This window comes from Chanodichthys erythropterus, chromosome 11 (assembly GCF_024489055.1).
Source record: "Chanodichthys erythropterus isolate Z2021 chromosome 11, ASM2448905v1, whole genome shotgun sequence".
Classification (NCBI taxonomy): domain Eukaryota; kingdom Metazoa; phylum Chordata; class Actinopteri; order Cypriniformes; family Xenocyprididae; genus Chanodichthys; species Chanodichthys erythropterus.
The window spans coordinates 50,829,388-50,843,177 of record NC_090231.1 but is presented as its reverse complement, the minus strand read 5'-3'; the positions used below and the strand labels follow the sequence as shown (position 1 = coordinate 50,843,177).

The 13,790-nt window shown below is 35.8% G+C and overlaps 1 protein-coding gene across 1 annotated transcript; it reads left to right on the top strand.

The window, feature by feature from the left end:
* The first annotated feature begins 7,808 nt into the window (after positions 1–7,808).
* On the top strand, positions 7,809–13,238 carry adcyap1a (adenylate cyclase activating polypeptide 1a). The gene is made up of 7 exons (XM_067401328.1): positions 7,809–7,990; positions 8,242–8,337; positions 9,178–9,312; positions 9,603–9,707; positions 10,932–11,063; positions 11,502–11,622; positions 12,849–13,238. Exons 2-7 carry the CDS (start codon positions 8,246–8,248, stop codon positions 12,855–12,857), a joined length of 594 nt encoding a protein of 197 aa, XP_067257429.1. The 5' UTR covers positions 7,809–7,990; positions 8,242–8,245; the 3' UTR covers positions 12,858–13,238.
* Positions 13,239–13,790: the final 552 nt, after the last annotated feature.

Below are 13,790 nucleotides of genomic sequence, written 5' to 3'. Positions count from 1 at the left end.
CAAATGATCACACAAAATAAATACTATACAGCAAAGTAAACAGCTTGATTGTTTATATCGTCATCAAATATAAACTATCACCCAGCTCTAAATTACTAAATGTTCACACTAGGTTCACATTAAGGTTAATTAATCTCTGCACAACTGATTTTATATATATATATATATATATATATATATATATATATATATATATATATATATATATATATATATATATATATACAGCTATGGAAAAAATTAAGAGACCACTTAACATTGATTTCTGAACTTGGAGTGGTCTCTTAATTTTTTCCATAGCTGTATATATATATATATATATATATATTTATATATATATATATATATATATATATACATACATACATACAGGTGCTGGTCATATAATTAGAATATCATCAAAAAGTTGATTTATTTCACTAATTCCAATTAAAAAAGTGAAACTTGTATATTATATTCATTCATTACACACAGACTGATATATTTCAAATGTTTATTTCTTTTAATTTTGATGATTATAACTGACAACTAAGGAAAATCCCAAATTCAGTATTTCAGAAAATTTGAATATTACTTAAGACAAAGAAAGGATTTTTAGAAATCTTGGCCAAATGAAAAGTATGAATATGAAAAGTATGAGCATGTACATCACTCAATACTTAGTTGGGGCTCCTTTTGCCTGAATTACTGCAGCAATGCGGCGTGGCATGGAGTCGATCAGTCTGTGGCTGTAAGACTCTAGCCAGCAATACTTCCTCCAGTCGGTAGGGGTCATACTCCTGCCATGACCAACAGTACTTCTCCCAGCCACAAAGGGGCGCAAGATGTCTGTTGCCTGCAATCTTCCTCCCAGTAGCTAGGGGGCAACCAAGAACTCTCAATTGTGATTTGCAATCATTGTTGATGATACTCACCTGTGTAGGGCCCTATTTAAGTTTGCCTTTAGCCATTGTTTTTTGTTCAGTCTTGAGCCTACCCTCCTGTGTATCCTGTTGCAAACCGTGAGTCTTTTGTAAGCCATTGTGCTTGTTTTGTTTTCCTTTTTTTGTGGCTATTGGAAGCTTTGCTTCTGGTTTTGTTTGTACTTTGTTTTTTTATCTTTTTGTTCTTCTACAAGTAAAGCAACTTCAAGTTCATACCTCTCGTCTCCTTGAGATTATTCCTCTGCACTTGAGTCTGAAATTCCTCTGCCTTGAGCTAGCTCACTCAGGAAGAGCACCAGCTCTGTGTCCAGGAGATCAGGGTTCTAGCCCTGCTAATGACAACTTTTCAGATTTTAGCTTATATTCTGGCAGTTCCTGCTTCCATATCGTTACAGTGGCACTGCTCAGGTGTTATGAGAGCCCAGGTTGCTCTGATAATGGCCTTCAGATCTTCTGCATTGTTGGGTCTGGCATATCGCATCTTCCTCTTCAAAATACCCCATAGATTTTCTATGGGGTTAAGGTCAGGCGAGTTTGCTGGCCAATTAACAACAGGGATACCGTGGTCCTTAAACCAGGTACTGGTAGCTCTGGTACTGTGTGCAGGTGCCAAGTCCTGTTGGAAAATGAAATCTGCATCTCCATAAAGTTGGTCAGCAGCAGGAAGCATGAAGCGCTCTAAAACTTCCTGGTATATGGCTGCGTTGAACTTGGACCTCAGAAAACACAGTGGACCAACACCAGCAGATGACATGGCACCCCAAACCATCACTGACTGTGGAAACTTTACACTGGACCTCAAGCAATGTGGATTGTGTGCCTCTCCTCTCTTCCTCCAGACTCTGGGACCCTGATTTCCAAAGGAAATGCAAAATTTACTTTCATCAGAGAACATAACTTTGGACCACTCTGCAGCAGTCCAGTCCTTTTTGTCTTTAGCCCAGGCGAAACATTTCTGATGCTGTCTGTTGTTCAAGAGTGACACAAGGAATGCGACAGCTGAAACCCATGTTTTGCATATGTCTGTGTGTAGTGGTTCTTGAAGCTCTGACTCCAGCTGCAGTCCACTCTTTGTGAATCTCCCCCACATTTTGAATGTTTTTTTTTTCACAATCCTCTCCAGGGTGCGGTTATCCCTCTTGCTTGTACACTTTTTTTCCTACCACATCTTTTCATTCCCTTCGCCTCTCTATTAATGTGCTTAGACACAGAGCTCTGTGAACAGCCAGGCTCTTTTGCAATGACCTTTTGTGTCTTGCCCTCCTTGTGCAAGGTGTCAATGGTCGTCTTTTGGACAACTGTCAAGTCAGCAGTCTTCCCCATGATTGTGTAGCCTACAGAAGTAGACTGAGAGACCATTTAAAGACCTTTGCAGGTGTTTTGAGTTAATTAGCTGATTAGTGTGTGGCACCAGGTGTCTTCAATGTTGAATCTTTTCACAATATTCAAATTTTCTGAGATACTGAATTTGGGATTTTCCTTCGTTGTCAGTTATAATCATCAAAATTAAAAGAAATAAACATTTGAAATATATCAGTCTGTGTGTAATGACTGAATATAATATACAAGTTTCACTTTTCGAATGGAATTAGTGAAATAAATCACCTTTTTGATGATATTCTAATTATATGACCAGCACCTGTATATATGGGCCATTCTACAGAATTGGTGCAAAGTCAGAATTGGAAACGTCTTTTTCCACAAATTTTGTATGTAAGAAAATTGTATAATATCCAAAGTACATATTTGTAGTAATTGTACAGTTAATTCTCATATTGTATTTTCAGAAAATTTTGGAATATTTTTCCTCTCCCCAAATTTGTCACTACTGAAAACACAATAATAAATAATTTAATAAGAAGGGCTACATTGACCTATTAAGATTTTGTTTATGTCTACCTTGTAAATATATTTTTTGGAAAAGTTTCACAGGTAAATCAATAACAATTACAATTTTAGCAATATTTCAAGTGTTATTTATGAGATTTGTTGTATTTTGAATCCAATCTTTCTTTGTAAAATGCATAAAGTTCATCATACTGATTTCAGAGTTAAGGATTCATTACAACACTATAATAACATCTTAGTTGATAATTCATTATACTTCATTTTTAACAAAACATTCCATGTTTCGGTCATGACTGCACATTTTCGGTAGTGATAGTAATTTGTTGGTAGTAACCATATCGCATTACAGAATTTTAACTAACATACTAAAGCAAATTATTTGCATAATAAAACAATAAAATTCGAATGATTCGCATAACAGTAATAAAATTGTTTATTTCCCCCAAATAAACAATTATATGTTCCCTTTTGTCACTACCAAAACAATGATGTCACTACCGAAACAGTCACGACCGAAACGTAGTGAAGTTTAGGTTTTTTTTAATGGTTTATTGAGCATGTAAAATCCAAATATCCTTTTAATTTGAACAATGTTATTACCCCACTATTTGCTTAAACAAGTTGCACTCAGGTTGAGTATGTTATGCACACTTCCTCAAGGATAAAATAAATGTCAAATTTACCTCATAAAGAACAGACACAAGCATATTTTACTAATTAAGGCAAACAGAGACATATGTTCAAATGAGTCATAAAAGCAAACAGGTTATTGCACAGGACAAAACTGAATAGGTTATGACTGACTCTACTTGACACAGTATACTAATCAACTCTAATTAAATATAAATTAGTGTGTGTGTTTAGAGCTGACCTTAGAGGTTTGTGGAGCATAAACATAATTCTTTTAGGGGATTTCTCTGCAGTTTCCAGAATATAACTTTGCCAGACATTTGATTTCCCTTTCTTCTTTTCTATAAACCTGAAATTCTTACAAATATATTAAAACCACAATTACTTTTAACAATATGCAACTATTGCATATCGACATGAAACATCACTCAAAAATGACAACACTTATTATAGCTGCATATTATTTATAGCTGAGTATGCTTTGACACGCTATCACAGTGCATGATTCGTAAAAAAAGGACCATCTGACAATTCTAGTAGTCCAAGTTTTAATTAAAATTACTTTTAAAGGGGTCATGAATTTAGAAATCAAATTGATATTGTGACATGTAAGAGGTTGTACTATCATAACATCCTTTAAAGGGTTAGTTCATGCAAAAATGAAATTTCTGTCATTACGTATTCACCCTCATGTCATCCCAAACCCGTAAGACCTTTGTTTGTCTTTGGGACACAAATTTTGTCCGAAGATGTTTATGATGAAATCTGAGGGTTTCTGATCCACACATAGGCAGCAACGACATTACACCTTTTGAGGTCCAGAAAGGTATTAAAGACATCGTTAAAATAGTCCATGTGTCTACAGTGGTTGAACCTTAATGTTATGAAGCGATGAGAATACTTTTTGCGCGCGTTCGTTCCGTAAGTCGAATAGGGAAGGTGTAGGACAAACAGCGTAAGCTTTTCGAAGAATATGGAAAGCAGAAGCACGTGCAAGTCGATCATTTGTGTTTATAAACCATATACAGTTGTATTTTTTTCGAAAATGACCGTTCCGCTAGGTAAGACCCTTATTCCTCGTCTGGTATTGTTTAAAGCCCTTTGAAGCTGCACTGAAACTAATGTTGACCTTCAACCGTTTTGAGGCCATTGAAGTCCACTATAAGGAGAAAAATCCTGGAATGTTTTCATCAAAAACCTTAATTTCTTTTCGTATGTCTATGTATGCAGTGAGCTAAATGAAGGAATGCGCTTGTGATTAAAATGCAAAAAACATGGAAAAGAGCGCAGGATGTCGAGACGTGTTTTCAGACGTTGAACTTTTAACTTGACACGGCATTTTAAAACAGTGAATCTGAACAGCTTATAAAAAAACACATATGATTGCTGAAATAATATCAGAGGAAATGATTCTCAGGTAGATGTATGTAATCTTTTATTTGCATTCATAGGGTTATTGAAATGCTTCCCCCAATGTGTCTTAGTCAGGGTGCAAATTACTCACTGACCTTCAGGGGGTCAGAGAATAAGGGCAAAAAACAACCTTTTGTCCATTGTTAATGTAAGTTCTTAATGATGCTACATAACTTTATTTTAATAGCCTAAAAATTGGCATTTGTAGAAATTTACATAAGCCAAAATTTTAAAAGGCTTTGAAAGTATTGTTAGTTCATGTTAACTATAGTGCAGGATAGATATGCTACACAACCTTACACTGCGTTCCAAATTATTATGCAAGAGACAAATCAGTAAGATTTCTGTACAATAAACATTCAGATTTTAGTTTTTCTAAGAAAATGTTTGTTTATTTATTTTTCCATGTCTTTGTAGATAACTGGTATCAATCTCAGACAAAATAATTTGCCAGGTCTATGGAAACCCTACTTAGAGGTTGTTCCACATTATTAAGCAAGTCACAGTTCTCATGCAATATGATGAGGAAGAAAGATCTTTCTGAAGATGAAAAGCATGAAATGGTGCAATGTTGTGCAAAAGGCATGAAAACAACTAATATTGTGTGTAACTGAATTAATAAACCTTTATCTGACTGAATTCTGCTATGCTCTAAATCACTCACAAATCTTATGATAATTCGATAATCTCCATTCAGTTTCACACAATGTCATTCGGGTTTAGACAAATCGTATGAATTTGTATGAGTGAGGTCGTATGAATTCATACAATTTAGCCACCGTAAATTACGTACAAATTGGTCGTGGGCCAGTGGCCATCCTGAGGAGAGCTCAACTGTGGGCTTCTCAAAAATGTGTCAATGAGCGAGAGCAATCCAGTGAGGGGCGGTAAAGAGTGCAGCGTACAACGTCTCCAATTCGCGCAATGTAGTAATTTAATGTTTATATATTTTAAAGCACTGAATCGATATTGAATCGTGATGAATCCGATTCTTAGAATTTTACATTGATTATCAACTGAAATTAACGATTCACGATTCAAAAAACAAGTTTCAAGATCGATGCATATGTGTCATTAGGATTCGTAATTGATGCATCGAGAAAACGAGTGAATCGTTACACCCCTAGTCAGAACGCTTACACCCACAACTGCAATTCCCAAAAGCCTTGTTAGCTTTATGTCACCATGCACTGTCAGAAAAAAAAGGTACACCACTGTCACTGCGGCAGGACCCTAAGGTACAAAAGTGAAAAGGTACATCTTTGTACCTTACTTACACATTAAAGGTACATATTAGTACTTTAAAAGTACATATTATTACCTTTTCCTTTTTGTACCTTAAGGCCAGAACACACCAAGCCGACGCCAACGAACTAGTGGCGACGAAAGCAGACTGTGGGGTTGGCTCACGTCGGCAGCATCTGTGTCCAAAGTTGCCCTGACACACCAAACTGACGCTCGACAGCCGACGGCCAAGTAGCACGTCTGTTCTACACCTGCGTGAGATTAAATGCCTTTCCGTACCAGCAGGTGGCAGTATCTGAACAGCCAATCAGAATGATCAGACGGACCGACAAGCTCCGGCCTCGAATCTGAAGTGACGGTGTTTCAGCTCTTTCTAAAAAAAAAAAAAAAGTCCAGAATAAACCTAAATATGTCAGAATTAGGGCTGTGAATCTTTGGGTAAACAGTGAATTGATTTGATTCATGATTCATAGGTGTTTGATTCGATTTAAGAACGATTTTTGCAAATTCAGAACGATTCGATTCGAGACAATTCACATTAAAAGCCGATGCAATTAGATCAATTTGATTCGATTCTGCATTTTTATATGCATTCATAGGGTTATTGAAATGCTTCCCCCAGTGTGTCTTAGTCAGGGTGCAAATTACTCACTGACCTTCAGGGGGTCAGAGAGTAAGGGCAAAAAACAACCTTTTGAACATTTCGAATCGGCCGAAAAAAAGCCGACGAGGACCAACTTCAGCCGACGGTGTGGAACACACTGAGAAAACTTAGTCGGCCGACGAACAAAAACTGCCCGACGGCCGACCGTCGGCTTGGTGTGTTCCTGCCTTTAGGGTACTGCCCCAGTGACAAGCACCGTACCTTTTTTTTCTGACAGTGTGAAATAACTTAAGAAGTACATTTCGTTATGATATAGCCTACTTCGAGCCCTACTTCTTAAATGCTTTTGGGAAACAGCCTGTAATTCTAAGATGATTCTACAATCTAAAGTTGGTATGAAACAGAAGTTGCGATAGTTATTTCTTCCCTATTGTGATGTACATCAAAAACGGCTTCACAAACAAGAAAAAATGTAGGACGGGATTTGATGTTGTCTATGGGGAACTGATTGGATGGTTGTGGTTTGCTATTGGTCGAACTCATGTGAGTGACAAGTTGTCCCGCCCTCGTGCTAGTAAAGAGCAGAGATGTCACTGCAAGAGGAAAGGGAAGTTATTTTGATTAATTACTTTTTCATGGTTTAATGGTGACTTTAAATCATGTATGTAACTTTTAACACCTTTTAAATGATACATTTAATGTGCACTGAAATGGAAAATTTATATGAAATTAAACTAAATGGAATTAAAAATAAACCAATAAATGTTTGCAGATTATAAAATTATTTAATTTTTTTTTTGAAGAAATCATTTTTATGCACTATCGAATTAAAATGCTAATAAAAAAGCTAAAACTACAACCTAACATATTTTCTAATTACAATCGAGAAAATAGGCTACTTGTTTTGTATATTTTATAATTTCATAAAATATTAGTCTCTATATGGATAGATCACTGTACTTTCCCTTCCTCCATATGGAGGTAGGAAAAGTACAGTGATCTTTCCATCTCTCCCTAGTAAGGGAGGATGACGTCGACGAGATCTCTAAAGTGGGGAGTGAAAAAGGTCCAGAAGGAAGGGCTGGAGGAATAAAACTCGCGATAATATAATGAGAGATGAAGACAAATGATAACTCGTTTCATATCCGTTCGACTGTCATTATACGGGGATCTGAGGGGGAAAAAATAGGATCTACGCTGTGTTCATAAGGATAACAAAGTGACGCGTAGAAAAGTTTAAAGAGCAGCCTTGGAGAGAGTCTTGGAGCGAGCGTGAGATTTTCATCTCATTCTTGTGGTTGCAGCCTCCACTGGACAGCAGCCGTAGGTATGTGGACCACTTCTGGAAGGAACGGGAATTTGTGGGAATCGGTATTAGGTGTGAAATAATTCAGTTTGAGATAAAAGGGTCTTGACCATCATTTTTGCAAATTAGCCAGCCAGTTGTAGTGTCATCTCTGATACTGTAACAAATATAACAGTTTAGAGCATCAAAGACTGAAAGTTTTAAAGACCTCTGTGTACGGTTAGACATGATGGTTCCAATGTCTCCTACTAATTTATGTCTTTATTCTACAGAATAATGACGAGCAGCAAAACGACTCTTGCCTTCCTCATCTACGGGCTCCTCGTACAATGCAACGTGTGTTCGCCTCTGAGCCATCCAAACATCAGGTACGGAAACCGCACATCCATCTCACCGAACACGCGGAGAGGATTTCGATTTTGCGCAGCGTAGTTGGACGGCGAAACAAGATTTGGCCATTAAGACTGTTGGATCAATAAAAAATGTACGCGATTTATTGACAAGTGTCTCAAATTTTCAACAGACCTTGTTTTGTTGGCTGTAACTCTCTTAAAAATAAAGGTTCTTTATTGGCATTGTTGGTTCCATGAAGAACTTTTAACATCAATGGAACCCTTTCAAAGCACAAAAGATTCTTTATAATCGAAAAAGGGTCTTCATATTATTAAAAAGTTCTTTATAATAAGAAAAATATGAAATGAAAAGAAAGGCTCTTCGGGGAACTCGGGAAACGCGATTTGGAACCATTATTTTTAAGAGTGTACCAAATATGAACACATTTAAATAATACGCTACTACGAGTTTCATTATTTACACGTGCATTCTTTTTTTTCGCCTAGAATCGAGTTGAAAGAAAAGGCACAAGTGTGAACGCGCTTTGAATGTATTAGGCTACGCTATTTTTTCTTTTAGTGATTTAATTTTTATGATTGTAAATAATTCTACAAGACTATAATCCTTTGATTTTCTTTTCTGACATAAAGTGTAGGCCTATAAAATATTTATAGGCAAAAACAAGAAAAAAACCTAGTAATATTAGCTTTTTAAGCAATTTTACAGAAATATCCCCTATAGGCTATTTTGTTATTATAGGTTATATTAATAGTATGCATTTAATATACTTAAAAATTTAGAGCACTTATATGAATCAGGCTAAGTATTGCCTTTACTTCAGAATGGGAATGAAATGACTTCATGTGTTGTTTCAGAATGGAGACTGCAGGATTCGACGAGGAGGGCAAGGCATTAACGGATCTAACCTTTGACAGCGACCAGATCACCATTCGAAGCTCTCCATCAGATCCTGAAGACACATACACGTTATATAGTCCTCCCTCGAAAAGGTGATAACACTTTTTCCCTCACCCGGTCTCCAATTATTTTTCTAAGCATTCCCAAAATGGCATAGGCTACTCTATATTTGTCTATTACTGTGATTGTTCTGGTTAAATTCTGTCTAAGACATTTCGAGGTATTTGCTTGTTTGAGTTGAGGTCTGGTCTGAGGTCCGGTCTGAAGATGTTATAAGAGGCTATTACAATAATTAGGGAACATTGCGTAGCTAAGACTGACCTCTTTTGTAGACATCCACTGATACATCGTTGTACAATCTGTTTGGCATTTTGTCACGCAGATTGGAAAGGCACGCTGACGGGATGTTTAATAAAGCCTACAGGAAAGCGCTTGGTCAGTTATCAGCGCGGAAATACCTGCACACACTGATGGCGAAACGCGTGGGGTAAGAACAGTATCCCTTTCTCTCCACCTGTATCTTGCTCTCTCGAAAAATCAATATCGCTAATTTCACTTCCAAATGTTTGTCCGAGCTTCTCAACATTCATTAGCCTATCTGAGGAAGAATAAGGGCGTGTTCACACAGGACAGCGCTCTATGGAGCGCGCTGCACTAACGTTCTAGAAAAGGTTCTCTGTTATGAACAAACGTTCTTCCAGTAACGTTAATAGAACGTTTGTTCGAAGTTTTAAGAATGTTCTCAAAACATTAGCACTAAAACATTATTCATACACATGAAACATTTTAGCTGGATATTCGTGTAAAAGTTTTTTAAATGTTACTAAATGTTTCAGAATGTTCAGAGAACATTCAAAAGTACATGTTTGCAGAATGATCAAATTTAAAGACTGCATAACCACAGGGGGAAAAAAAAGATTTTACAACATTTAAAAAAACAAAAAACTCTAAAATAGAAATCATAACTTAATGGTAACATTATCAAAACATTCTCAGAACCTTTTTTGTTAGCTGGGATAATGCACCCTGTGTGAACAGCCCATTGTCACTTTTTACAAAACTTACTCTAATTTATAGGCCTATGTGACCACAAAAACAGTCATAAGGGTCTTTTTTTTTAATTTGGAATTTATACATCATCTGAAAGTTTAATAATTAGCTTTCCATTGATGTATGGTTTGTGACATATTTGGCTGAGATACAACTATTTGAAAATCTGGAATCTGAGGATGCAAAAAAAAATCAAAATATTGAGAAAATCACCTTTAAAGCAGTCCACATTAAGTCCTTAGCAATGCAAATCCACTCACAAAAATATAATTTTTATATATTTACAGCAGGAAATTTACAAAATATCTTCATGGAACATGACCTTTACTTAATATCCTAATGATTTTTGGCATAAAGGAAAAATCAATAATTTTGACCCATACAATTTATAGTTGGCTATTGCTACAAACATACCAGTGCTACTTATGACTGGTTTTGTGGTCCACATATCATAAAATGTATTTATATACAACTAGTCCTACATAGCAGCTTATACAACATACACATACAACTTATTTACTAAATGAAACTAAGCGATAAAACTATTTGCGACAAATAGATTATGATTTTTTGCTCTCCTAAATTCAAACAAATGTAGGTTGTTTCTCTACGTTCTAAGTTCCTGGGTTCTAGAATGCTTTGTTCTTTTTCTCCAATACAGAGGAAACACAATAGATGACGACAATGAGCCGCTCTCAAAGCGTCACTCGGACGGGGTTTTCACAGACAGCTACAGCCGCTACCGGAAGCAAATGGCCGTAAAGAAGTATCTGGCCACGGTCCTGGGCAAAAGGTATAGACAGAGATATAGAAGCAAAGGACGGCGGCTCGCCAATTTGTAGCCTTTTTCAAATTCGTCTCTATAATTATCATGTACATGTACAGCTCTTGTAGCAAGTTAGTCACTACTAAGACTATGATGATCATTTGATCGCACCTGTGTCCTTTATAAACATGTATTTATGTATGAAGTAAAGACATTAAAACGAATATTTTGATAATAATATTGTTTTTCTTTTGTACTGAAGCACCTGATAATGCAACGATATGCCTTGTGGTCGAACAAAATAACAATTTGTTTGTTTGTTTATTAATTCATGCTTGCTTGAATACTTTGTCTATTAGTCTGAATATGAGTAAATAAATAGTCTCAAAGACAATCATTACATTGAATGATACCTTCCTTCTTTCACTCCTGAAATTAAGAACAAAGTTTTTTTATTTACAACAGCCCTGACGACTTAGATTTGCACCAATTTCTACAAGACATAGACTTTGGTGTGCTCCCGGATGGGGATGAGATTGAGGCATTTTTGTTGGATTGGCTGAGACAGTTTCCTCCTGAATTCCCGGTGAGTTTCAACGGCTCGGTGCAATAGTGCTTTTCTGAGGGATGTCTCTCGTCCCTTCCACGCTCTTTTACTCACGTCAAGTTCTTCCCACTGTCATCTATGGCTAAAATCTCACAAGCCGTTCAACACGTTTTCCTTTCTTGCACATACCTTAACTTCTGTATGTATTTGAAAAAATTGTGCATATGAACTTAAATTAAATCTACATCTTCAAACTCTCTTTTTGAAACACTGTCCAGTCCTTCCTGCTTTTGTTCTCTTCTGAAATCTCACGAAAGAAATTGAAGTCCCTGTCTATGAATGATTGTGATTACAGTGGTTCAGACCTTCAAAAGTCTGCGGTCGGTAAGAATTATTAATGCTCACAAAGGCTGCATTAATGTGATCAAAAACAGTAATACTGTGAAATATTATTACAATTTAATATTACTGTTTTCTAAGTGAATATATTTTAAAATGAAATTTATTCCTGTGATGCAAAGCTGAATTTTCAGCATCATTACTCCAGGCTTCAGTGTCACATGATCCTTCAGAAATCATTCTAATATGCTGATTTGCTGCTTAAGAAACATCTCTTATTATTATCCATGTTGAAAACGATTGTGTTGCTGCATATTTTTGAGGAATTCTCTTTGATAGATAGCATTTATTTGACATAGAACTTTTTTGTGACATTATAAATGTCTTTACTGTCACTTTTGATCAATTTAATGGGTCCTTGCTGTAAAAAAGTATTAATTTCTTAAAAAAAAACCCTACTGACCCCAAACTTTTGAATGGTATTGTATATGGTATTTAAATAATTCATCGAATTTCCGTTGTTCTGTTTTCTCAGTTTTCTATCATTCTCATAATGCACTATTCTCATATCAGTGTCAAATGTCTGTTATTTGTCCACAAAGCTGTTAATCAATGAAGACATGTGTCTCTGCATCTTGAAGTTCAGAGTTACCATTTTTATCTCTGTGGTTATAAATATCAGTAATTTCACAGCAGTATAGGGGAGCTTGTTGGGTATGACATATATGTAATGATCCATCTATGTATGCAAGACAAAGAATATTCCCAAAGGTCAAATGAAAGGTAATACGTTTTGAGGTAAAGTTTTTGACAACGTTATATATGCTTAAACTTGTCGGTGATATGTACATGTTTGTTTGCATATGCCTGTTAGTATGTGCAAACGTGTGAAATCAATCTGTGTTTAATTCTGCATTCTCCTGCAGGCTTTGTGACACAGGAGACAGCTAAGCGGCTTGGGTGCCTTTGCTTCATCTTTATTATGGCCACCAATTTCAGATGGCACATTAGTGGCCCTCCAAATGCTGCAATCACCTGCTCACACACCTCCTATTTCTCACATAACATAATTTGTTAAAATGCCACCTGGCCCTGCCTTTCCGGTTATTCGATTGAACTTCTTTATGCATAGTGTGTTGTAGCTATCTGTACAGCATTCATTAAACATTCTCAACCTTGAAATGCATTTTCTGTGCAGAGACTGATAGTGCCCAAAGCCTTACTTGAACGTTAAGATAAATCTCTGTCTTGTGTTGATCATTAGTGCAGTATAACACATGGGAGCCACACAAGGTCACCATTATATATGTAAGAAACAAAACAAAACAAAAAAACAAAAAAAACAAAACTGTGTTGTAAGATTTGTATGAATAAATTTTTGTAAACAATACAATTTTGTCTAATCTTTGAAACTCTTCCTAAGTTATGGGGAATGCAATGTCCTCAATAAACACCCTTAAACCTTGGAGTGAAACATAATATACAGTAAATATAACACACTTGCAAGATCTCACATCTTCACAATCAAAATGTAATAGGTCATCAACAAAAGTCCACAAAAGATATAATGCGTCAGATAATAAAAAAGCATAAATATTATAATATTAGCAAAAATAAAGTTAAAAGTGACACTATATAAGCAGGAATGTTTCTACATTTATTTCTATATTTCTTTTGATGAAAATTATTCTACATGAGGGTTTCTAATAAAAGAAATATTTAATTGTTTACCAACCTTAGAAGAAAAGGTTCTGTATTGAACCTTAAAGGATTGTTTTTATGGGATCATTTTATGAATTTAGTTTTAATTAATTAATTTTGTTTTAATGTTAACAGTTTTAGTTCACCCAGAAATGAACATTTCTGTC